Source organism: Bufo gargarizans, chromosome 7 (genome assembly GCF_014858855.1).
Source record: "Bufo gargarizans isolate SCDJY-AF-19 chromosome 7, ASM1485885v1, whole genome shotgun sequence".
In the NCBI taxonomy this organism is placed as follows: Eukaryota; Metazoa; Chordata; class Amphibia; order Anura; family Bufonidae; genus Bufo; species Bufo gargarizans.
In genome coordinates this window covers 196,623,864-196,645,661 of record NC_058086.1, presented here as the reverse complement: position 1 = coordinate 196,645,661, position 21,798 = coordinate 196,623,864, and the positions used below count along the sequence as shown (strand labels likewise).

The window sequence follows — 21,798 nt, the reverse complement described above, 5'->3', positions numbered from 1 at the left end:
ATGCTGTAAGCTCCCCCTAGTGGTGGCCGTAAACCAGCAGATGTTTATCATTTAACTCGATGGCCTATGCAGGAGATTTTGTGCTCTGTGTCAGAAAAAAAAATGTTGCCCCAAAGCTATATTAATCAGCACAGTATACATACAGTATTTCTGTACCTACCTACCTAGTCTTACGATCATCAGTGTTACGCTCAGGATACATTCAGCTGAACAGTTTGTCACTACAAAGTCAATATCGACGTATAATACAAAAAATGCTACGAAGACACCGTATGCAATCAATTTTCATTTCTTAGCTTCGAAAAAGAATGTTCTATTAAAACCAAGGAGTCAGGTTCTTATCCCTCCAGCAGTTCCTCCACTCAGATAAAAAGAGATTTCAGCTTCCCCAGTTATTAATGTGCTGTCTCTATGAACAATGTGCATCATTTCACACTGCCTGCAAAATCTATGGCCATGTCCTCCTGTAATGACGCTGCAAACCGAGCAGGACATTCTCAGAGGTCTCTCTGGACTGGAACGTAATAGATGTAAAGTTCATTCGCTGTGACGCTGCACCTGCTGCACAAATGTACTGTTGAATACAGCGGATGTCAAAGGGTTAATGTGAGCCTGGACCCTTAAGGGCCGCTTAAAGGAACCACCTGAGTGATTCCCTGAGGAAGGACAAGGCACTGTCCGAAACGCGTTGGATTTTGGCACTTGTAGTGATCCGTAGCTCTGATAGTGATGTCACGTCACTAGGTCGCTCCACGTGAGCGCGAGCTTTCAATCTTACCAGCACGGAGCTGCGTCACCGGCCGGGGCGCGCTCTGGTGGAAAAGAGATACTGGACCCACCTTATAGCCTCTCTTCAAGCCTGCAATAGGAGTTGAAAGTACCACGGAGGGGAATTTTATAGCAAGGTAACCTTGATTGTAATATTGAAAAGTGTCAGTGGTATATCTCTGGCGGGTTAACAGGATAATTATTGGGGGAGGTAGTGCGCGGTACCTTGCATCAATTTGTTCATAAATGAGATTGGTTTATACTGGTAAAAGCTCAGTTTATCACACATAGATCCCTAAGTCTTCTGCTGCTCGTTACCCGGTTGTAAAGCTAAATTTAAAAAAATCTGGCTGCGTGCGGCCACCACTAGAGGGAGCTCTGTGCATATGGAGTTATACAGCCAGTTCTTAACTCAAAGGCTCAATCTGTAAGCAGTGAGCTCCCTCTAGTGGTGGCAGCAAGTCAACACTAAATGTGTGACAGCAAGGGAAGCAGTCCAGGCTCCTTTCAACACAGGGCACACACCAGCGGCAAAGTCTGCTTCTATGTTAGGTACTAGAGATGAGAGAATTGTTGAAAAATTCGATCTACCGGCTTCGCCGAATTTTACAAAAAAATTTGCTTTGTGGCAAATGATTTCATTACAAAGCGAATTTCTTTGTAAGTAGTAGCTGCAATGACAGGGAGCGGCAACTGCGTCGCCCTCCCGTCATTATACCCCTCAGATGCCGCATTCATAGCTGATCGCGGCATCCAACAGTAATTATACAGTGTCAAAAAAATTTCAAATATAAAAAAAATCATACCTCCTCCATTTGGTTGCGAAGAGCCGGCCACCACCACCCTGATTGAAGATCTAGCGCGAAATCTAGAGCGAAATCTCACGGCCCCTGATTACGTCATCATGACAGCCGGCGTGGTGGCGTCATATGTCACCATGCACGGGATTTTGTGCAAGATCTTCAATCAAGATGTGCTAGATTTTTAAGTACAGGAACAGCCTTATCGCTCACTTTCTGATCTTAAATTTTGATTTACTGTCACTTTGCAGTTACCCACATAACATGTGTTCATAAAAGGTGTTAATTATTCGCCCGCTCCATCGTGAGCATTTGGTAAAGATTATTACAGCAACAAAACTGTCACATGGCAAAAGAATTAAGATCCTGTTCAAGGAAATAAACTCTTTATCTGACAAAACTTTACAAAAACAAATAGAAGCCCCAAATATCTCTGCTTGCTTACTTCTTGCTTACTTCTTGCTTACTTCTAAAAGCTGAGAGCTTGCTACATCTGGTCCAGACCATCTTATATACATGAGCAGCACAAACTCCTGACCAGATAATTTGCTACATTGTATCCGTGCAGGTAAAAATGTATCAGTTTGGATTTGATTTTCGCTTACAGCGGATTGTCCAGACTGGATGCCACTGTAACAAGCTTACAGCTGTGAAAAGTATTACCGTAGGTTCTTCAACAAAAGGTTCAATTTGAAGTTTCTGGGCCCCAAAGCAAAATTTGTCTCAGGGCCCCGAATACTGATTTGCGGCCTCATGCATGCATGTGAATGGGGTTACCACTACCCTGTTCGCGTGCTATGGAAACATTTGGGGGTAATTTACTATTACACCAGTTTTCTGACATATCTGTCGCAGATTGCGGTGCAAAGGTCTAAAAAAGCGGACATGGTGCGGGCGGGGAAGGGGGCGGACCGATAAACCCATTTTAATTTATCATTTTCTACACCTGTTTTAGGGCTGATTCAGACGGACGTAATTTAGCTGAACGGGTGCGGACTCATTCATTTTAATGGGACCGCAAAAGATGTGTGCTGTTCGCATCCGTGGTTCAGTTCCACGGCTCAGTGGAAAAGATAGAGCTTGTCCTATTCTTATCCGCAATCGCAGACAAGAATAGACATTTTCTATTATGGTCGCGGCCATGTGCAGTCCGCTAATTGCGGAAGAATACAGCCGGTATACGCGTTTTGCGGATCCGCAATTTGTGGATCCACAAAGCACTACGGCCATCTGAATGGGCCCTTAGGCGTGCAAAATGTTCTGAATCTTTACCAGCAAGAAAGCTGGCGTAGATTTAGTCCAGCGGTGGATACGCCAAAGTTATGTAGAAGCCGGCGCATCTACATAACTTAGGCAAATCCACCGCCAGCGCAGGGGTTATTAAGACTGGGGTCTAAAACGCTGGTTTTAATAAATGATAGTGGGTAATTATGTAATCAGTGGAGGTCGAGTCACCGGGGCCCTGCTGGAGATACCTGAGCACTACAGTATATTCGGCTATCTTTGGTAGTCACATAGAGAATGAATGGAGCAGTAGGGCGCACACTCGGCCTACCAGAAGGGGGAAACAGGATCGGAGTTCCTGGGATCAGTGGAGATCTCCCACAATCCTATAGATGTTGGATAATTTGTAAAGATGGCGCAACCCCATTGAAATCCAACATATGAGAGCATCCGCAAAATGGCACATGGTAGGAGGTGGCAGTGGTGTACCTACCATAGAGGCAGACCACGCAACTACTATGGGGCCGAGGAGAGGAGGGGCCCAGCACAAACCACCTTTCTCGTTCCTGACCTAGATTTACTGCATTTTCCACTAGGGGGAGCTCACTGCAAAGAGATTATTTACAGCTTCCATGCAAGTCAATGGTAACTATATACAGTCGTAAGCACTGAGCTCCCCCTAGCAGTAACATACTGTGTGACGGACAGCAGGACATTTAGCAGTGTATTTATGCCAGTTGTCTGCTGTACATTCAGTGAGAAATATGGTGTTCAGAACGAGCCCCATATTTCTGAAGCACCTAGAAGTCGGCCAAAGTGGGTGAAGTGGAGGATGATTTAGCAAAAATTTTTTGGGGGTATATTAAAAAAAATTCTCTAGAAATTCATTAGAAATCTGGGCTGTTGTGCTTTGCATCCCGCATTGCCTGGGAGTGATTGACACACACATATCAGGGAACTGGGTGGGCCATACTACGTTTTGCAATGGCGCTCAGTGTACACCTCTGGCGGTGGGCCCGGATTTAGATTTTGCATTAGGGCCCAAGAGCTTCAAGTTACAACTTGGCATGGCAGCATGTACCCCAAGAGCCCCATCCCATAGGGGAGAATAACATGGAAAATATGTACTGAAGATTTTCTGTAATTTTAGGTGGAAATGCAGAAAAAAACTAAACCTACCATATGTTATAAATACAGTGTGACAACTGACCTCAATAGCTTAATGGCGCCAAAATCTGTTCATCCCGCACATATTCACTGGTTATTACGTGATCATCTTAATATAGTTCCTGCGGAGATGTAGGAGGCCCAACAGGGATGTGCCTCATGTTTCCTGTTCATTTACATTAAGCTCTATATGTGAAAATTAACCAGCGGCACTTTCAAAATCATGAAATATCCCTTTTTTTTTTTTTAACCTTACCCCCTCCCCTCGCTCCTGACAATCTCCCATAACCCAGAACAGGAGCTGAGGTTATTTTTACCATCTCATTACAGACAATTTATTGTACTTCTCTGAATGTTGTAGGCAACGCGAAGCCAATATATGTGTCAAGATGGTACAAGTCACCTACGGTATATAAAGCCTATGCTATAGGACGTATATGTATCTAGCCTATAGCGGTTGGTTGCTTATGATGCAGTTCTCAAACTGATTTCATCGTTATAATGCGAGCGGCTAATGAAATAAAGCTGACGAGCAGTCAAATGTTTCTGGCGTTTCACCGGAGATGCAGAATATTTTTCTAGCAGACATTCACAATGGTATATAAAGTAGTAGGACATGATAGGCCGGTGATGACATAGTCAATGTATAGAATGGAAAGAGCAAAATACATTTTTAAAGGGACAGTAAATGCAAGATGAGGGTGTTGCCTGATGAGGGCAGCCAAGAGTTTTTCACCATTAAAGAAGTTGGCCTATCTCAGAGGATATGCCATCAATGTCAGATAGATGCTGGTGGCTACTGCTCTCCATTCCCTTTGGGGGCCCCGGTCTGGAGATAGAAGCAGTTCTCAGCTGTGGGACTAATACCTATCTACCATCTACCTATCTGAAATGGGCCGAACCCTTTAACTCTTGGAGGTTTTGTTTGTTGCCTTTATGACCTATATGTGCTATATAGAATAAGGATAGGGTGTATCTCCTGGAAAATAGGAATGATTAGTGTAATGTGCATGTGCTAGATTTAACTGACCAGGATCACAGCTTCTTTCAATATAGTCCCTCAAATCCTAGTTTCCAAGAAGCTCTGTAAACCATAGAAACAAATGATGGTTATTGGGTGGGGGTCCAAAGCAACACCCCCTCTTACATCACTTCCTGCTCTGCAGCTCCTGGCTGGAGTTGCACTTTACAGACTTCCTGTTCCACCAGGGGTGGATTGGCCATAGACCTTACAGGGAAATTTCCCGATGGGCCGATGCCCAGGGGGCCGCCTGAGTCCTCCTTATAGCCGGCCAGTGGAAGTTTTTGGGGATGTATTTTGTGCTGCTGGGAGTATATTGTTATGGACTGTGGTATTTGTCTCTGTTTGGGTGGTATAATGTGCCACAGTGTGGTATTGCTGGCCCTGCCTTCCATCAGTTTGGACCCGACTACAAAACGGCGCCACTTTCAGTATTTTTTCCAGGGCCACTTTAAGTTCCCAGTCTGCTCCTGTGTTCCACCCACCCTAGATTTTTCTGTGTTCTATAGATAATAAGAGCTCGATACCTTTAGAGACCAATGTCTTCACTTCCAGTTCATACCAAGTCACACCAACATTCATGTTGGTAAATTCGGATCAATGAAACCCAGTCCATGTTGCATGAGCCCTGCTCATTATCGACCTGAATTTCCTCTGCAAATTCAGGGCTGATGGCAATTATGGCAGATTCCCTCCCATTATTACTGGAGGGTACTTATGTTATGTGTCTGTGCCCCTTGTTCAGAGATGTTGGTAAGCCTAGTTTTGCAATAAGGCATGTATGACACTTGCCCATGTAGGGAATGTACAAGAAGGGGTAGCTCGTTTCAATCTGAAACGTCAGTACACTGGCATTTATACAGGGCCGTAGCTAAAGGCTCATGAACCCTGGTGCAAGAGTGCGGCTTGAGCCCCCGTTCCCTTAGTGCTTTGTGGTCAGAGGCAGGGAAGCACATACCCTTTATGCTGCCTGAGGCAAAAATTGAAACAGCAACAACCCCCCATGCCAAATTCTTAACCTAACCCCTTACCCCACAGCCAGAGGTGTAACTTGACCAGCATGCACTTTCTAGAATACCGATGCCTTCTTATGCGGCAGAAGGGTCTTTGGGCCCCCCTCAGGCTCCTGGGCCTGGTAGCGACTGCTACCTCTGCATCCCCTGTAGCTACGCCCCTGCTTATAGATGCTACAATGAATTCATGAATGTTGGTACTTGCCATCAACACAGGAGGGTCTGTTTCTGGTCGTTCCGGCCACTTTTCCAGGCAAGCAGGAACATTTCACTGTTTGCGATCTCTCCTCAATACGGTTCTTGTTGCAGCATCTGTGTGCCGCTATAACTTCGCATGTTCCACCTTCTGCAAAGACACAATGCACAAGTGCAGGGTTATATATGTAATTAGTACAATAACGTGGGATGATATAAAAATTCCAATACAAGAATCGCTACATTGATTCTGTAGCATGCCTTAGGTCCTGGGACAAGGGGTCCTGTAATAAAAAAAAAAGCCAAAACTATGGAAGCAATGTACATTTTATATAACACTTAAAGCCAGTGCAAAATATGACTGAAGCTTTTCTTAGCACTAGCCAATCTCTGGAGCTCCAGCTTCTGTTCTGCAGTTGCAAGATTTTTCATATATTCTGTAAAATGTAAAAAGAACAACAACAGCATATTCTAGTCATTGACCCTATACAATAAAATAGATTTTGGCCATTTTTATGGCCTCCATAGTGTATCATTCTGCTTGGCGCACAGCTGACCATACATGAGCTTTATCTTAATTTCTGCTATAAAAAACTATGATTTAATTCTTTGGAAAATACAGTTATTTTTAAAAGACTAAAGAGGTTTCCAGGAATTCACATTGATGTCCAAAAAGTCAGCAGAACATACAGGTAAGAGCTCAGTTGATTCCATTCAATGTACTTCCTAAGTGATACATCTGTAAATGCAACTGTCAGGCACTGTAGCTAGCCCAATTTGTCAAATGATCAGTCAGAATCTCAAAGGTCAGACCTCCTGATCATACATTGATGAAAAGATGGATGGATGTAATCCCAGAAATGATGAACTAACCATGGTGAAACCCTGAAGACTAAAGCAGAGGACAAGACATTCTGAAGAAACGCCATGCAAGCAGAAGCCAAAACCTATTGCCACTGCTTAGAAGTTGGAAATTCTGTAATTTGAGAAGTTGGGATCTACTTTTTTTTAAAGAACCATTGATTTCAGTGACTCTGTGCCAAGCATGTCTGGTAAAATGTCATTTATGATGTTTCCAAAGAAGTCCCAAGTCTCTTTTCCAAGCCTACAAAAATTCTGCTTTGTCTATTACCACAAGTTAAAATATCTTCATTCTTGAAGGATATATTCAAGAATATATCAGGAAATATAATTAGAGGTGAAAAATACCATTAAGGGTCACCTTGTCCTATCTATCCATACATTTATTTTAGCCGTACCTGCTCAAATACAAGAGAGTGAAGCCACAATTCGTACTTTATCAAAACTTTATTCTTAGAACAAAGACATGGAAGCTCCTTAGATGTGTTTGAATAATGATGGTATCGTAATTATTTTGTCAGGAGAAATAAGAACAAAAAAAGAACAATGTACCTGGGGCTTTGAGTTCCGGTAGAAGGTTTTATCAATTACCAGAACATGGTACATCAAGATATATATCTCCTAAAGCATTTGACGACTGTGTGGTAATGTTGAAAGTTTACTGCTTCAAGAACATGAGAGGTCATTGTCTGATAAAGACCTTGTGGCTTGGGAATTCGACTAAACATCTCAATGTTTTCTAACGGTAAAAGTAATAAAATTGAGGGAGCAAAATGTTCAGCACTAAATCTAAAGGAACATAAAATTACCAAATATTTTCACAGCTAAAATTAATTCTTGAACAGAAGAGAAGACAGACAGACTGGCCTCAGTGGTGACATGTCCCAGGGCGACACGTCAATGCTGGGTCATGTGCCACTTGGGGACATGTCACTATTGGGTCATGTGTCCCTTCGGGACAGGTCACTGTTGAGTCCAGTCATTGGCACATGTGACCCAGTCCATCCAGAAGTTTACTGGACGGGGAGCCAAAGACTGCTGAAGGAAGCCAGGAAGTCAGGGTGCCAGAAAGGCTACAACACACTGGAGGGGTTTGTTAAAAAAGTCCAAAAAGATGGACAACACCGACTTGGGGGAGGAAAGAAGGAGCAGGTATGTGGAATTTCAACATTCCCAAACCTTTGTTCCTATAGTAGGTAGCCTGCTTTCTGAGGGGTCTGTCATTAGCTTACCGTCCTCTCCTGTGTGCTCAGGCTCTGTTCACATTGCATTTCAGCCCTTCCATCAGAAGTATGCATTAGGAGGATTACTTAACGAGAGGTTCCAATATATACAGCTGTACAGGTTTACAGTAGTATATATCACCCCCAAGGCTTCGATGTAAAAAAAAAAAATCTTTTCTAGGCAGAAAAAAAGGTACACCGACTTATACAAGCCCTATGAAGGCCAAAGGACACTCTTTTCCACCAAGCAAATGGAGGTCTATGGATATGTTCGATATAATTGCCAGGAGCGAACTGAAAATACATACAGTATAAACATATCAACCGAAAGTACATATGGTAATTATGGTGGAGTCAGTAGAAATACGTGTCGGCTGAAGTACTGTATGTATTCGGCTGTAGGTTATTCATTGTATATGGACATCTTTAGTTACATCTTAGACCTCTGTTAAATTGGTTTCTGAAAAATCTGGAGAGCAACCAATACAGTCGGGACTGACCACAGATGTACATTGGTCCTTCATTAACAAAGTTGTGCCCCCCACCAATCAGAAAGTGATGGCGTAGGCTGGTGATAGGCTGGTAATATCACTTTCCTAGACGCGAATACCTTTTAGTTGCTGATCTGCCTATACTCTCACGGGTCTTTGATACATTTGGAAATGTATTCAAAATGGTAAATAAACTGAAAATCTGTATTTATGACATGAACGACTCGTGTAACAAAATAACAATGAATTTTTCGGGTTGTCCAAGAGGTTTTCCGAGTTTTTACAACTGATGGCTTTTCATCAGGATAGGTCATCAGTAGTGTTGAGCGAATCGGAAAATTCGATTCGCCATGAAGCCAAATTCCTAGTGCTTTGAGGTAGCGAATCGATTTTCCCTGAATGGCAGTAATAAATAAAAAATATCATACTTACCTCATCCACATAAGCAAGAAGAGCCGGCTGCTGAAAATCTCGCCTCAAATCCCATGCACAGTGACGTAATATGTCACCATGGCGGCTAAAGTGATGACGTCATAACAGGCCACGCAAGATTTCTCGATAGGTCTTCAATTAAGATGGCGGAGGACGGTTCTTCGCAATTAAATGGATGAGGTAAGTATGATTTTGTTTTAATATTTTTTTATTTTACACTGTATTATTGCTATCAGATGCCATGATCAGTTATGAACGCGGCATCTAAGGGGTACAATGATGGGGGGCGGCGCAATCGACGCTCCCTGTCATTGCGCCCACTACTTACAAAGAAATGCGCTTCGTGATGAAGTAATTAATTACAAAGATTATATATTTTTTTATTAATTCGGCAAAGCAGCCAAATCAAATTTTTCAATTCTTCGCTCATCACTAGCCATCAGTATCTGATCGACGCTCCTCATAGCTCACCAAGCACACAGCGCCGTACATTGTATAGTGGCTGTGCTTGGTATTGCAGCTCAGATGTCATTGGCCTAAGAAGAGGCTGCGATCATTATAGAGTGCCATGGGCTCTTCAAACAGTTGATCACTGGGGGTGTCGGGAGTCGGCCCCCATCAGTATTAGCTCTTCAGTATTAAACACTCGGACAACCCCTTTAAGACCATATGAGAAGCCGATTATTCCGTCTTGAGGAGTCCAGGGGACGACCTCCCCAACCAGTCATATTTCTTGTGTTAATTTACTCCCTGACAACAGAAATTCCTGCAGACATCTATATGATGTGTGTCGGCGGCTGAGCGCCGGGCGCGTCATGTAGATGCATTAGCTACTTTGATATTTATAGCGGTAATAAAGATCAGTGTATTATTTTTCCAAGCTGCAAAATAATGAAAATGTATGAGAGCATATTTAATACATTGCTTACATTACTTAATTTACCTGCGTGAGGACCAATGGATAACTTGTCTTTTTACTGAAATGAAATTCGCAAGTGAATGGGATTTCTTGTTTAATAATGACTTCTGGCGACACTAATGTAATCTGTGTTGAATAGTCACCTCCGGAGGTAGCACCGTATTAATATGAAATATACAGAATACCGATACATCCTGAATGCAATTTATGGTAATTATATATGAACTGGAATAATGGATGACGGAGGAGGAATGTATCGCCTTCTATTTCACGAGTTTCTACATATCAAAGGGAAATTTTCTGCATATTTATTGGATTAAGTCGTTCTCACTGAACAAGAAGTCCGGTCTGCAGGCAGCAGGTCGTAGAGCAGGAGGAACTGAGCAGATTGATATATAGGTTTGTGGGAAAAGTTTCAGTAGGACGTGTAGTTTTGTCGTTTATATCACTGCTCACAGTGACTTTACAGTCAGTGGGTGGAGTCACTTGTGGCTGTCAATCAACGAGTAGGACCGCCCACTGGACTTAAGTACAGAAGGAGTCTGGACGAATAAAATTTGTTTACATGGATCTTTTCCACCTTTGATCTATTTAGTGCCTGCTCCTCTGTAGATCAGACGGCATGATCCACAGAGAAAGCCCCCTTAAAGGTGTCACAGACTTGGCCGTCTTAAAGGGGTGGTGTAAATATTAAATATCCTTTTCATGGCTTGTGATGAGCGAAATATTGAAAATTTTGATTTGGGTTCTTCGCCGAATTTTCACCCAAAAATCATTTTGTGACGAATGACTTTGTCACGAAGCGCATTTCTTTGTGTGTAGTGGGTGAAATGGCAGGCAGCGGTGATTGAGCGGCCCCCATCATTGTACCCCATCTTGTACCCCTTAGATGCCGCATTCATAGCTGATTGCGGCTCCTAACAGTAATATTACAGTGTAAAGTAAATAAAAATATAAAATGATACTTACCTCATCCATTTGATCGCAAAGAGCCAGCCGTCGCCATCATGATTGAAGATCCAGCACAAAATCTTGCGCGACCCATCACTTCGGCCGGCGTGGTGAGATCATACATCACTGCGCATGGGATATTCAATCAAGATGGTAGGTGTGGCTCTTCGAGCTCAAACGGATGAGGTAAGTATGTTTTCTTTTTTTAATGCTATTTAGGAAAAATCTGATTAAATTCACGGCATAGATCATAAAAAATTAGTAATGTTTTGTGTTGCCATTTACATGCAGTTAAAAGAAACAATCCAGTGTGCACGTCCACCTACTTGTCACCGCCAGTTCTGTGAGAAGATCTGGCAGACGTTCTTCTCTACCTCTTGTATGATGTTCTTTGTTTTGGTTTCACTTTCTCATCTCCTTTCCTTCTGCCAGGTGTCACTTATTTCGACTAATGGTCTTCCTTTATAATCCCTCCCATACTGCCTCACTTTGCGGTTTATACTACTTCCTGGATGAGGTGTTCACTGCTGGAGGCTGCTTCTGCTGTTTGTTCAGATAAGTCATTTACTTTATTGTGTTTCCTTGCTGGCTTGATTCTAGGTGACCCTGACTCCGTCCGTATTAAGTGCAGGGAGCCGGTGGTCATGTCCCCTCACTATTATAGGGTTTTCAGGTGTCACACAGTATTAGGTACGTGGGCATGCAATCGTCTACCATACAGACCCTTGCATGTGCATAGCAGTCAGGGAGAGCTCTTAGGGTTTTATAGGGCTCACCTATAAGCTCCTTAGTTTGGGATCAAGCCAGTTGCTCGTTTATTTATATGTTCCAGCTATCTGCTAACTTCATCCGTGACACTACTGAGCTGAGTGCTGGTGGACAGGCATGCTCAGTCACTCTACCCCACAGCCAGGACTTTGCATAGTCATCCTCTGTTCACTGCAGGGCAGCCAATAGAAATTGCTTTCTGCCTGCTTGGTAGAGAAGAGACGAAGCCTCTACAATATATGGCAGTGTAGCTGAGAAGACTCCTTCTATGGGGAAGTAAGAAGGGACTATATTGTTTGCTGCCAGAGGGAGAAGGAGACTAATTCTGTATAAAGGCTGTTCCGAGCAACACAGCACCAGCTGCAGCACCCAGGGGGACACATGGAAGCAAATGGTGAAAAAAGGTACTAGAAGCACTGAAAATTACAGCTATTAGCATGTCAGGACATTTAGTATGACCCCCTTTGTAGAGGACTAGTATACTAAGGCACTCATAGAAATCTATGGGCCCATTTTGTACTATTTTCTACAAGACATGCCGCTAAGTTCAGACATGGCCATGCTCCATCACATTATGTGTGGTATTCTTGATTCAAAGGTTTTCTACCAGTGGAGAATATAGGGTCTTATAGCGAGTGCCTACGGATCTTTAAAGGGGCTGTTTACCTCTGGAACATTTTCATGGGGGCACTCCCCCCATGATAAACAGACTCGATATATTCACACATTTCCAGGAGGAATAACAGAGGAATAGCACAATGCAGAGTTCCAAAACAAAATTCCAGCATTCAAACCACGGTTAAAATCCAGAACATTTATTGCTTGCTTTTAAAATCCATATGGCAACCGGAATACAATACGGTCTACGCGTTATGACGTAGTGTCTTAATCATGACCATGACATGCCCACACCTTGCTAGTTTAAACAACGCAGAGTTCTACAGAATTGTTAATAAATTCATGCACACGACCATATGTATTTTGCGGTCCGAAGAAAGCGGATCTGCAAAAAATATGGATGACGTCCGTGTGCATTCTGTATTTTGCGGAACGGAACAGCTGGCCCCTAATAGAACAGTCCTATCCTTGTCCGTAATATTTTTTAGCGGATTCCACATATGGTCCGCAAAATAAAAAAACATGAACAGGACACGGTAAGGAAATACGTTTGTGTGCATGAGCCCTTACTGTATATGTAGGAGGCTCCACAACCATCTCTATCCAGGGTCCTATTACCCGAGGCATCGTCATGTAGAAAACATTCATCACCAAAAAATTGCCTTTGACATCATTACTATAAAAAATATCAGCTTTTGCATTCTGGTCTATGCAAAAATGACTCCATTTATTTTTGAAAATAAGTAATTCTTCTTCTCATTACATCGGAGCGTAAAAATTCCTGAAATGTATCAAATGACGCCTCCAAACATCATAAAGCATGTGACAAACGGCGACATATAAAAGTCGTTTACTTCTCATACACGGAGAATTTTTTTTTTCAGGCGCCCCGGCTTAGAAATGAGATACTTTTGAAGCCGCCAATGACGGTGGTTAACAGACTGGTCATGAAATTACTGACATTGTGTATTTTTCCTCTGGAATGAATGTGTTATTGCAGCGATCATGGGGTAATATAATATAACGGCGTAAAACGTAACGCAGATAGGCAACGCGCATAATTCTAACTGTGAGGGAGAAATGCAACTCGGAGAATTGTTTAATTTAATTGAACAATATTGTAGCCTTGAAAAATGGTTCAATTATAAGTGTTTATTAATACCACGACATACACTGCATCATGTCGTGCGCTATGTTCTACTTGAATCGTGCCCCCGCAATGAAATTTATAACGACGTAACCATGGCTCCCTGTGCATTCTGTTTTAAGAAAAATAAAAATTAAAAAAAAATGTTTTCAGCCCCTTCCGCTGTTCGATGTCTGGCTGAGACGTAATAAAGAAGGTTTAGTCTAGGCTTTGAAAGATTGATGATTCATATAAGAGAGAGGTTAAAGAGTTAAAGTCGACGTGGCAGGAAAAAAGGTTTCCTTTTCTGTGGACACTTATGACTTTTAATAGATTTTGACTCGAAGCATTGTGACGGGGCAACTTCTCGGGTTGATAAACTGCTGGTGTACTTGTTAAGGTGTATTTTTAGAAATCCATATTAAAGGGCATCTGTCAGCAGTTTTGTATCTATAAAACAGGCTGACCTGTTACATGTGCGTTTGGCAGCTGAAGGCATCTGTGTTGGTCCCATGTTCATGATGTTTTAATATATGCAAATGAGCCTCTAGGAGCAACGGGGGTGTTGCCATTACACTTAGAGGCTCTGCTCTCTCTGCAACTGCCGCACCCTATGCAATGATTGATAGGACCAGGCAGGTGTGATGAGGTTTCAGGGGCAGCGAATGCGCACTTCCAAGTAGTGGAAGAATCAATTAGAATTAATTTGCTCATCCATAAAGGAAATGTATTCTTATTAAATGACCTATTGATTACATTAAAGGGGTTGTCTCACTTCAGCAAGTGGCATTTATCATGTAGAGAAAGTTAATACAAGGCACTTACTAATGTATTGTTATTACCCATATTGCTTCCTTTGCTAGCTAGACTAATTTTTCCATCACATTATACACTGCTCGTTTCCATGGTTATGGCCACCCTTCACTCCATCAGTGATGGTCGTGCTTGCACACTATAGAAAAAAGCACTAGCCTCTCTGGTGGCTGGGACGATTGGGAGTGCTCATAGGCCGGCACTTTTACCAATAGTGCGCAAGCACGACCACTGATGCTGGGTTGAAGGGTGGTCGTAATCATGGGAACGAGCAGTGTATAAGGTGGTGGAAAAATTAGTCTAGGGAGCAAAGGAAGCAATATGGATAATAACAATACATTAGTAAGTGCCTTGTATTAACTTTCTCTACATGATAAATGCCATTTGCGGAGGTAAAACAACCCCTTTAAGTTTTTATATTAAACATATATTTTTATGTTCAATTTTCTATGTTGCTAGCTACATTTTAAATCCTGAAATGTTCCAGGTTTACCACTGGCCACTCAGCCTTATAATTTGCAGAGTCTTCTCTTCAGTAAGTTCATTATCATCACAGGCAGGATTACAATGACAACACATAATCCACCATTCAAAATAGGTGATGATCACAGTTCACTACCTCCCCATCCCTGCACAATGACCTCTGCACAGGTCACAGAGCATGCTCGCAACACTGTCCCAAACAACACTAGACTACAGGTTTCTATGTCTATGCTAGTGATGAGCGGGAGGTGCCATATTCGATTGAATATTCGTGGTATATTCGTCGAAATCGAATATTCGTAATTATTCCATTTATCGCGAATAATATGCAATTTAATTAATCGCGTATTGCAATTTTTCTTTTGATAGTATAAGGCAACGTTCCTATGACTAATTGACTATGGCTAGGCTAATATGTATATTTTACGAATATTCTTAATATTGCTCTAACTTCGTCTTTTAGAATATTCGTAATATTCTAAAAGACGAAGTTAGAGCAATATTACGAATTTTCGGAAAATACACATATAGATTGTAATTTAGCTAATATAGTGCTATAATCTTTTTTTTCTCTAATTTTTTTTGCCTCTTCTGAACTTAAGTTTTGTAAAATATGTACACTATTAAAAAAATTACTATAGCAGTATATTAGCTAAATTACAATCTATATGTGTATTTTACGAATATTCTTAATATTGCTCTAACTTCGTCTTTTAGAATATTCGTAATATTGCTCTAACTTCGTCTTTTAGAATATTCGTTATATTGCTCTAACTTCGTCTTTTAGAATATTACGAATATTCTAAAAGACGAAGTTAGAGCAATATTAAGAATATTCGTAAAATACACATATTAGCCTAGCCATAGTCAATTAGTCATAGGAACGTTGCCTTATACTATCAAAAGAAAAATTAGAAAAAGTTGAAATCGCAATTCAATTATTATAACTTGAATTAATCGAATTGAGATTTCAACATAATTCTCAAATCCGACAGTACATTCTAGTATATGGAGACGTTCCCATGGTGATGGGGACGCTCCATGAGCACGGAAGTCGGCAGAAGCGGCAACGGGCACTGACTGGAGCAGCCAGGAAGCCAGGAATCCAAAGGACAGGTAAGAACAACTTTAGAGAAGTGGGAAAGAAAAAAATATAACAATAAAAAAACAAATATTCGATTTCGCGGATATATAGAACTATATTCTAAATATTTGCGAAATCTCGAAGTTACGATATTCGAGAAAAAAATTTGCAATTCGAATATTCGCGCTCAACACTAGTCTATGCGGGTACTATGAATGCAGTTAACACAGCAAAGCAGCAGCTCATGCAATATGGCTGCCCCCATCATGATGGACAGAAAGTAGTAGCTTTCAATTACATCTTCCCATGTCCGATGGGTGGGAGAGTACGGTATGTCTGTACAGCCCCTTTAACACTAGTTCCTCTAAGTTCCAACTAGCCGGACGCACACTTTTCCAAAAGAGAATTCTCATAAAGTGGGAGAGGCAAAAGAATGACTTTATTTAGTACAATTTTTTATTAACCATTTCCTCCAGTTAAGCATAAACTTACGTTTTGCATTCCACATTGCCTTGGAGTGACTGTGATACTAGGTGGAGCAAGGGGCCACCCTTGTATGCCCCTCGCCCCCACCATAGCGCCCATCATCTGAGGCCCATGACTTGCCCGTCCTCCTGTTTTATCTCTTCTGTCCCATCCCTGCTAGTAAAGTGCATGAAGCAAAGGATAGGACATTTTGTATTTTATGATGTTGAACATGTGCTTTTATTAATATTTTCCCTGTTATCTCCACATATTTCATCCGTCTAGTTTATTACAGTATTATGCAAATTGGACTCTACAAAGAATTGTAGAAGTGTAAAAAAGATCAAAGAAACACAATGGAATAATTGAAGCATTGAATAGTTTTGGTTGAGCAGGAATCTCATTTGATTTTACCCGGCGCTAATGACTGTGCCATTTAACATGTAAGTTCATTCTATATTCTACCCTCCATCATTCCTAAAGAAAATATGACATGAACCTAAGGTGAATAATGAACCTTCACAAACACTGTAACAACGGCAACACTCTTTAGTCATTGAGAATATGTACAGTGCTTTCTGAAAGTCTTCCGACCCTTTTTGATATGTTGAGGCCTTGTGCTAAAATAAATTAAAAATAAAAAGCTTTCCCTATCATTTTGGACTCGGTATCCCATAATGAGAAATATTCGTTATATATATTCGCGAATTCAAGATTATTTTGTTCGGAAAAAATCGGCAATGTAATATTTGTGTAATGCGCTCGAAATACAGGCGTGGGTCACTATAGCTACATTTTTCAAGCTGCTAGAAGTTTCCTGAGACTGGAGAAAATGGTTGGCACGGCAGAACATTACGATAGCTTTATATGCAGATAGAGTGCTCCAATATATTCGCGATTGCGAAATCGGCACCAATGATGCGAATATTGTGGCGCAATACGTGCAACTTCACATTTTAACAGGTTTGATTACTTATTAGTGATTGGTGCACTAAGTATTGTCGTGAACTTGTGACATCACAGCACTATGTCTGCTCCACTATATCACTATCTAACCTACACTGACTATCTCCCACTAACTATCTGTATTATATACAGTACAGACCAAAAGTTTGGACACACCTTCTCATTCAAAGAATTTTCTTTATTATGAAAATTGTAGATTCACACTGAAGGCATCAAAACTATGAATTAACACATGTGGAATTATATACATAACAAAAAAGTGTAAAACAACTGAAAATATGTCATATTCTAGGTTCTTCAAAGTAGCCACCTTATGCTTTGATTACTGCTTTGCACACTCTTGGCATTCTCTTGATAAGCTTCAAGAGGTAGTCACCTGAAATGGTTTTCACTTCACAGGTGTGCCCTGTCAGGTTTAATAAGTGGGATTTCTTGCCTTATAAAAGGGGTTGGGACCATCAGTTGCGTTGTGGAGAAGTCAGGTGGATACACAGCTGATAGTCCTACTGAATAGACTGTTAGAATTTGTATTATGGCAAGAAAAAAGCAGCTAAGTAAAGAAAAACGAGTGGCCATCATTACTTTAAGAAATGAAGGCCAGTCAGTCCGAAAAATTGGGAAAACTTTGAAAGTAAGGGCTATTTGACCATGAAGGAGAGTGATGGGGTGCTGCGCCAGATGACCTGGCCTCCACAGTCACCGGACCTGAACCCAATCGAGATGGTTTGGGGTGAGCTGGACCACAGAGTGAAGGCAAAAGGGCCAACAAGTGCTAAGCATCTCTGGGCAACTCCTTCAAGACTGTTGGAAGACCATTTCAGGTGACTACCTCTTGAGCTCATCAAGAGAATGCCAAGAGTGTGCAAAGCAATAATCAAAGCAAAAGGTGGCTACTTTGAAGAACCTAGAATATGACATATTTTCAGTTCTTTCACACTTTTGTTATGTATATAATTCCACATGTGTTAATCCATAGTTTTGATGCCTTCATAGTCATGAAAATAAAGAAAACTCTTTGAATGAGAAGGTGTGTCCAAACTTTTGGTCTGTACTGTATATATACTAACTAACTAACTATCTAATGTAATTACACAGCAAAGCATAGAGCACAGCAATGACACTGCTCTCTCTCTCAGATCTGCAAAATACTGCAGAAAATGGCTGCTGGGGAGGTTCTTATATAGTAAGGGGTAGGCAACTTTCCTATTGGTTGCTAGGGATGTTGCTAAGCTGTAGACAAAGACATTACAGCCTTCTCATTGGCCCACAAGCAAGAAGGGGGGTTACTGTTGAAAAAAAATAATCTAGAATATTCAAAATTACGAATATATATCACTATATTCTAAATATTTGCGAATTCTCGAAGTGCCGATATTCGCAAATATTGGAATATTTCAGCCCAACACTAAAAATGAATGCCTGGAATATTAACTCTTTCTAAACTCCTTTTTGGTGGTTTGCTTGACTTTTTGCTGTCGTTACCTGGATTCTGTTGAAACTAGCATCTATTTTTTAAGTTAATTAAAAAAAACAACGCTCTAGACTTTGCAAGACACAATCTTTCAATTTGGGGAGTTTAATTAGAACCAGTAATCCCATGGCTCTTTATTCATTTTGCAACAAGACACCGCAATTACCTCTGAAGGATGGTTTCATATTCTTCTGATGAGTTCAGTTAGGGTTGAATACGCAATGTAAATTCAGATTTAGGGAATATTATAGCTTTTTTTTTCTTCTCAAAATCCTAATTGTGAGGAACCGGAGAACCCAATTGTGAAAACACACTCATCTGTAGAGACGGTGGAATGTATTCATCTTCTTCGAGAAACCAAGGAAACAAATAGACATTTTGGAAAATCAATGAAGAGTAGAATTTTTTACGTCACCTGTAACACTGACACTTAAAGGGGCATTCCAAGACTTTGATGACCTATCGTCAGGATTGGAGAGGGTCCGACAGTCAACCCCCCCCACCCCCACCCCAGTCAGCTATTTGAGGAAGCCCCAGTGCTCCTGATTAATTTTTCCAAGTGTTGTCAAAGTGTTTAAAGGAGTTATCCATTGGATAGCGACTGTGCTTGGTATCGCAGCTCAGCCCCATTCACTTAAAAGGGACTGAGTTGCACCTAGGCCATGTGACCAATGAATGTGATGTCACTGGGCTTAGAAGAGGCTGTGGATAGGTCTTTAGTATGTGATCGGTGGAGGTCTGACACCCATCACCCAAATCAATCAGCTTTTTGAAGAGGCTGTGGAGCCTTCTCCGTGGCCTCCTCGCAGTTTACCAAGTACAGTGCTATCCATTTAATAGGTAGCACTGCTTGGTATTCTAGCTCAGCTCCATTCACTGGAATGGGACTTACCCCTGCCTAGGCCATGTGAGCGATGAACGTGACGTCACTGGACCCCACCAACCCCTCTGATCTGATATTGATGACCTATTCTGAGAATTGTACTCTACTTGGAACCCCTTCAATGATCTCTGTTAGACTTGAAATGTCTTCCTATTACAAGGATGACCATTCAGTTGACTGTGGTTTCTCCGAGCTAAATAAGCTGTTTCCTGGAGTGTCGAGAGCAGAGCCTATGGTGATCAGTTATAATCTCCTCTGCAGACCCATTTAAAGGAGGCTGTCTCTGATCAAACAACCCTGTTAAATGTTTAGTTTTTTTATAATGTTGGAATGCATAAAAAATCCCTTACCCCATTTACTTTTTATCTTAATTGACATGATAAATTTATTATATACATTTCGTATATACGGGGATACTACATGTATCTACAGCAAGTTTTTTTTATCGTTCTCCAAATTTTATTTGTTACAAATTATTAATTTAACAAAAAACATAATGCATTTTTAGTGACTATTTCTGAAATGTATTCAGTGCCGTTAGGGAAACTTTTACTATGACTTTATTTCATAGGTCTATATATGCAATTAAATTGTTGCAAAAATGTTCTGTTAGTTCCATGTTTCTCAATGTCCCTAAGCCAAAGACTGTACCTCCTACTCAAAAAATAACATCAACATTCAACATATCTCCATACCTCCAGGCTACCATCATACATTGAACTGCCACTACCTCCTAGAAATTTGACCTGTACACCAACCTTGAGTTGAGAACTGAAGTGTTAGGGCCAGAGCTCAGCAAATCGATTCTACAGAACTAGAATTTGACCCAAATTTTTTCTATAGAATCAGAATTTTAGGTGAATCGATTTGGGAGAATTTTTGCAGTGAGAGATAAAGAGAGTGCAGAATGTCATCCACAGCTTTTCTGGGATTGAAGCACTTTCAATACAGGTGGAATTCAGGTCTGAACCGAATAAGACGGCCAATATGGTCAAATCGGACGTCAATTAAAGTTACCAAAATTTGCTCATCTCTCATTAGGGAATACCTAGGTTAAACCTAACAGGCGCTGATGGCCTTTGTTAGGCCTTGGACTGTCCATATATAGCAGTCAGCTTTGACAATCCCAATGCCCGGACTGGTGGTAAAATAAAAATCAGAGCCTGTCCTCTTGAGAGCACTGTCATATGCAGTGGTCACGCCGGTTATCAGTTCCAGATGCTGGTATGAGTGATCGTCTACAAGGCATGCACATGTACACGATATTGCGGGAATGGAATAATATTTTTTTTACTTTATAACCCATAGAGCAGGAGCGTACAACCTGCACACCATTCTGTGTGGTCCTCAAGCATCCGATCACTTAGTTGCTTCTCTATGTCTAGTTGTTCCTCACATGTATTTTCCATGTATTCACCTATTAGATAGTAGTCCTGGAAATGGATTTGGACATTTATCGTATATACATAGTTCGTAAAACCCCTATTAAGTTTTATTTTTGGCCCTTGGGATTGGTTCAGTCCGGTACAACTGGAAGTGGTTGTGAATACCGCCATAGAAAATACGTTTGGCCTTGAAAAAATGTCCAACCCTACAGTCTCGTAGCATGGTGGAAAACAAACCATATCTGAAATTATATTTGTCTATATAGAATTAACATTTTTGGGCTGGTAGAATACATCCTCGGCCAAGAATATGAATGCAAAATGTATGCATATGATTACTATGAACAGTAGATCATTCAATTCCGCACGGTACATGGACACTGATACAAGAGAAGATCATACATAAAGATGCCATAGACGCCAATACCGGTTTGACATTACATTGAGGACATGTCTACTTATTGTAAAAATCTACAAAAAATATCATCCAGTAGGATGTGGTTGGATATAGGGCAAGCATGTGAATTTCCATATCAAATAAGCAGGCACACTGGGGAACTGGTCTTTTTACCATAAAAAGGCTTGCAAATTGATCTCAAGAGAAATTTCTACAGAGCCTCATTCATATGAATATAAAACATATCAAAGATAAATCAAAGAAAAATGATATC

General features: G+C 41.1%; 1 protein-coding gene across 1 annotated transcript in view; it reads right to left on the bottom strand.

The window, feature by feature from the left end:
* The window catches only part of TAFA1 (TAFA chemokine like family member 1), a 328,733-nt gene that overhangs the window by 78,301 nt on the left and 228,634 nt on the right, over nucleotides 1-21,798 (bottom strand). The window contains exon 2 of the mRNA XM_044301999.1: nucleotides 6,199-6,339. Coding sequence (XP_044157934.1) covers nucleotides 6,199-6,339 — 141 coding nt within the window. The remainder of the gene's footprint in view (nucleotides 1-6,198; nucleotides 6,340-21,798) is intronic.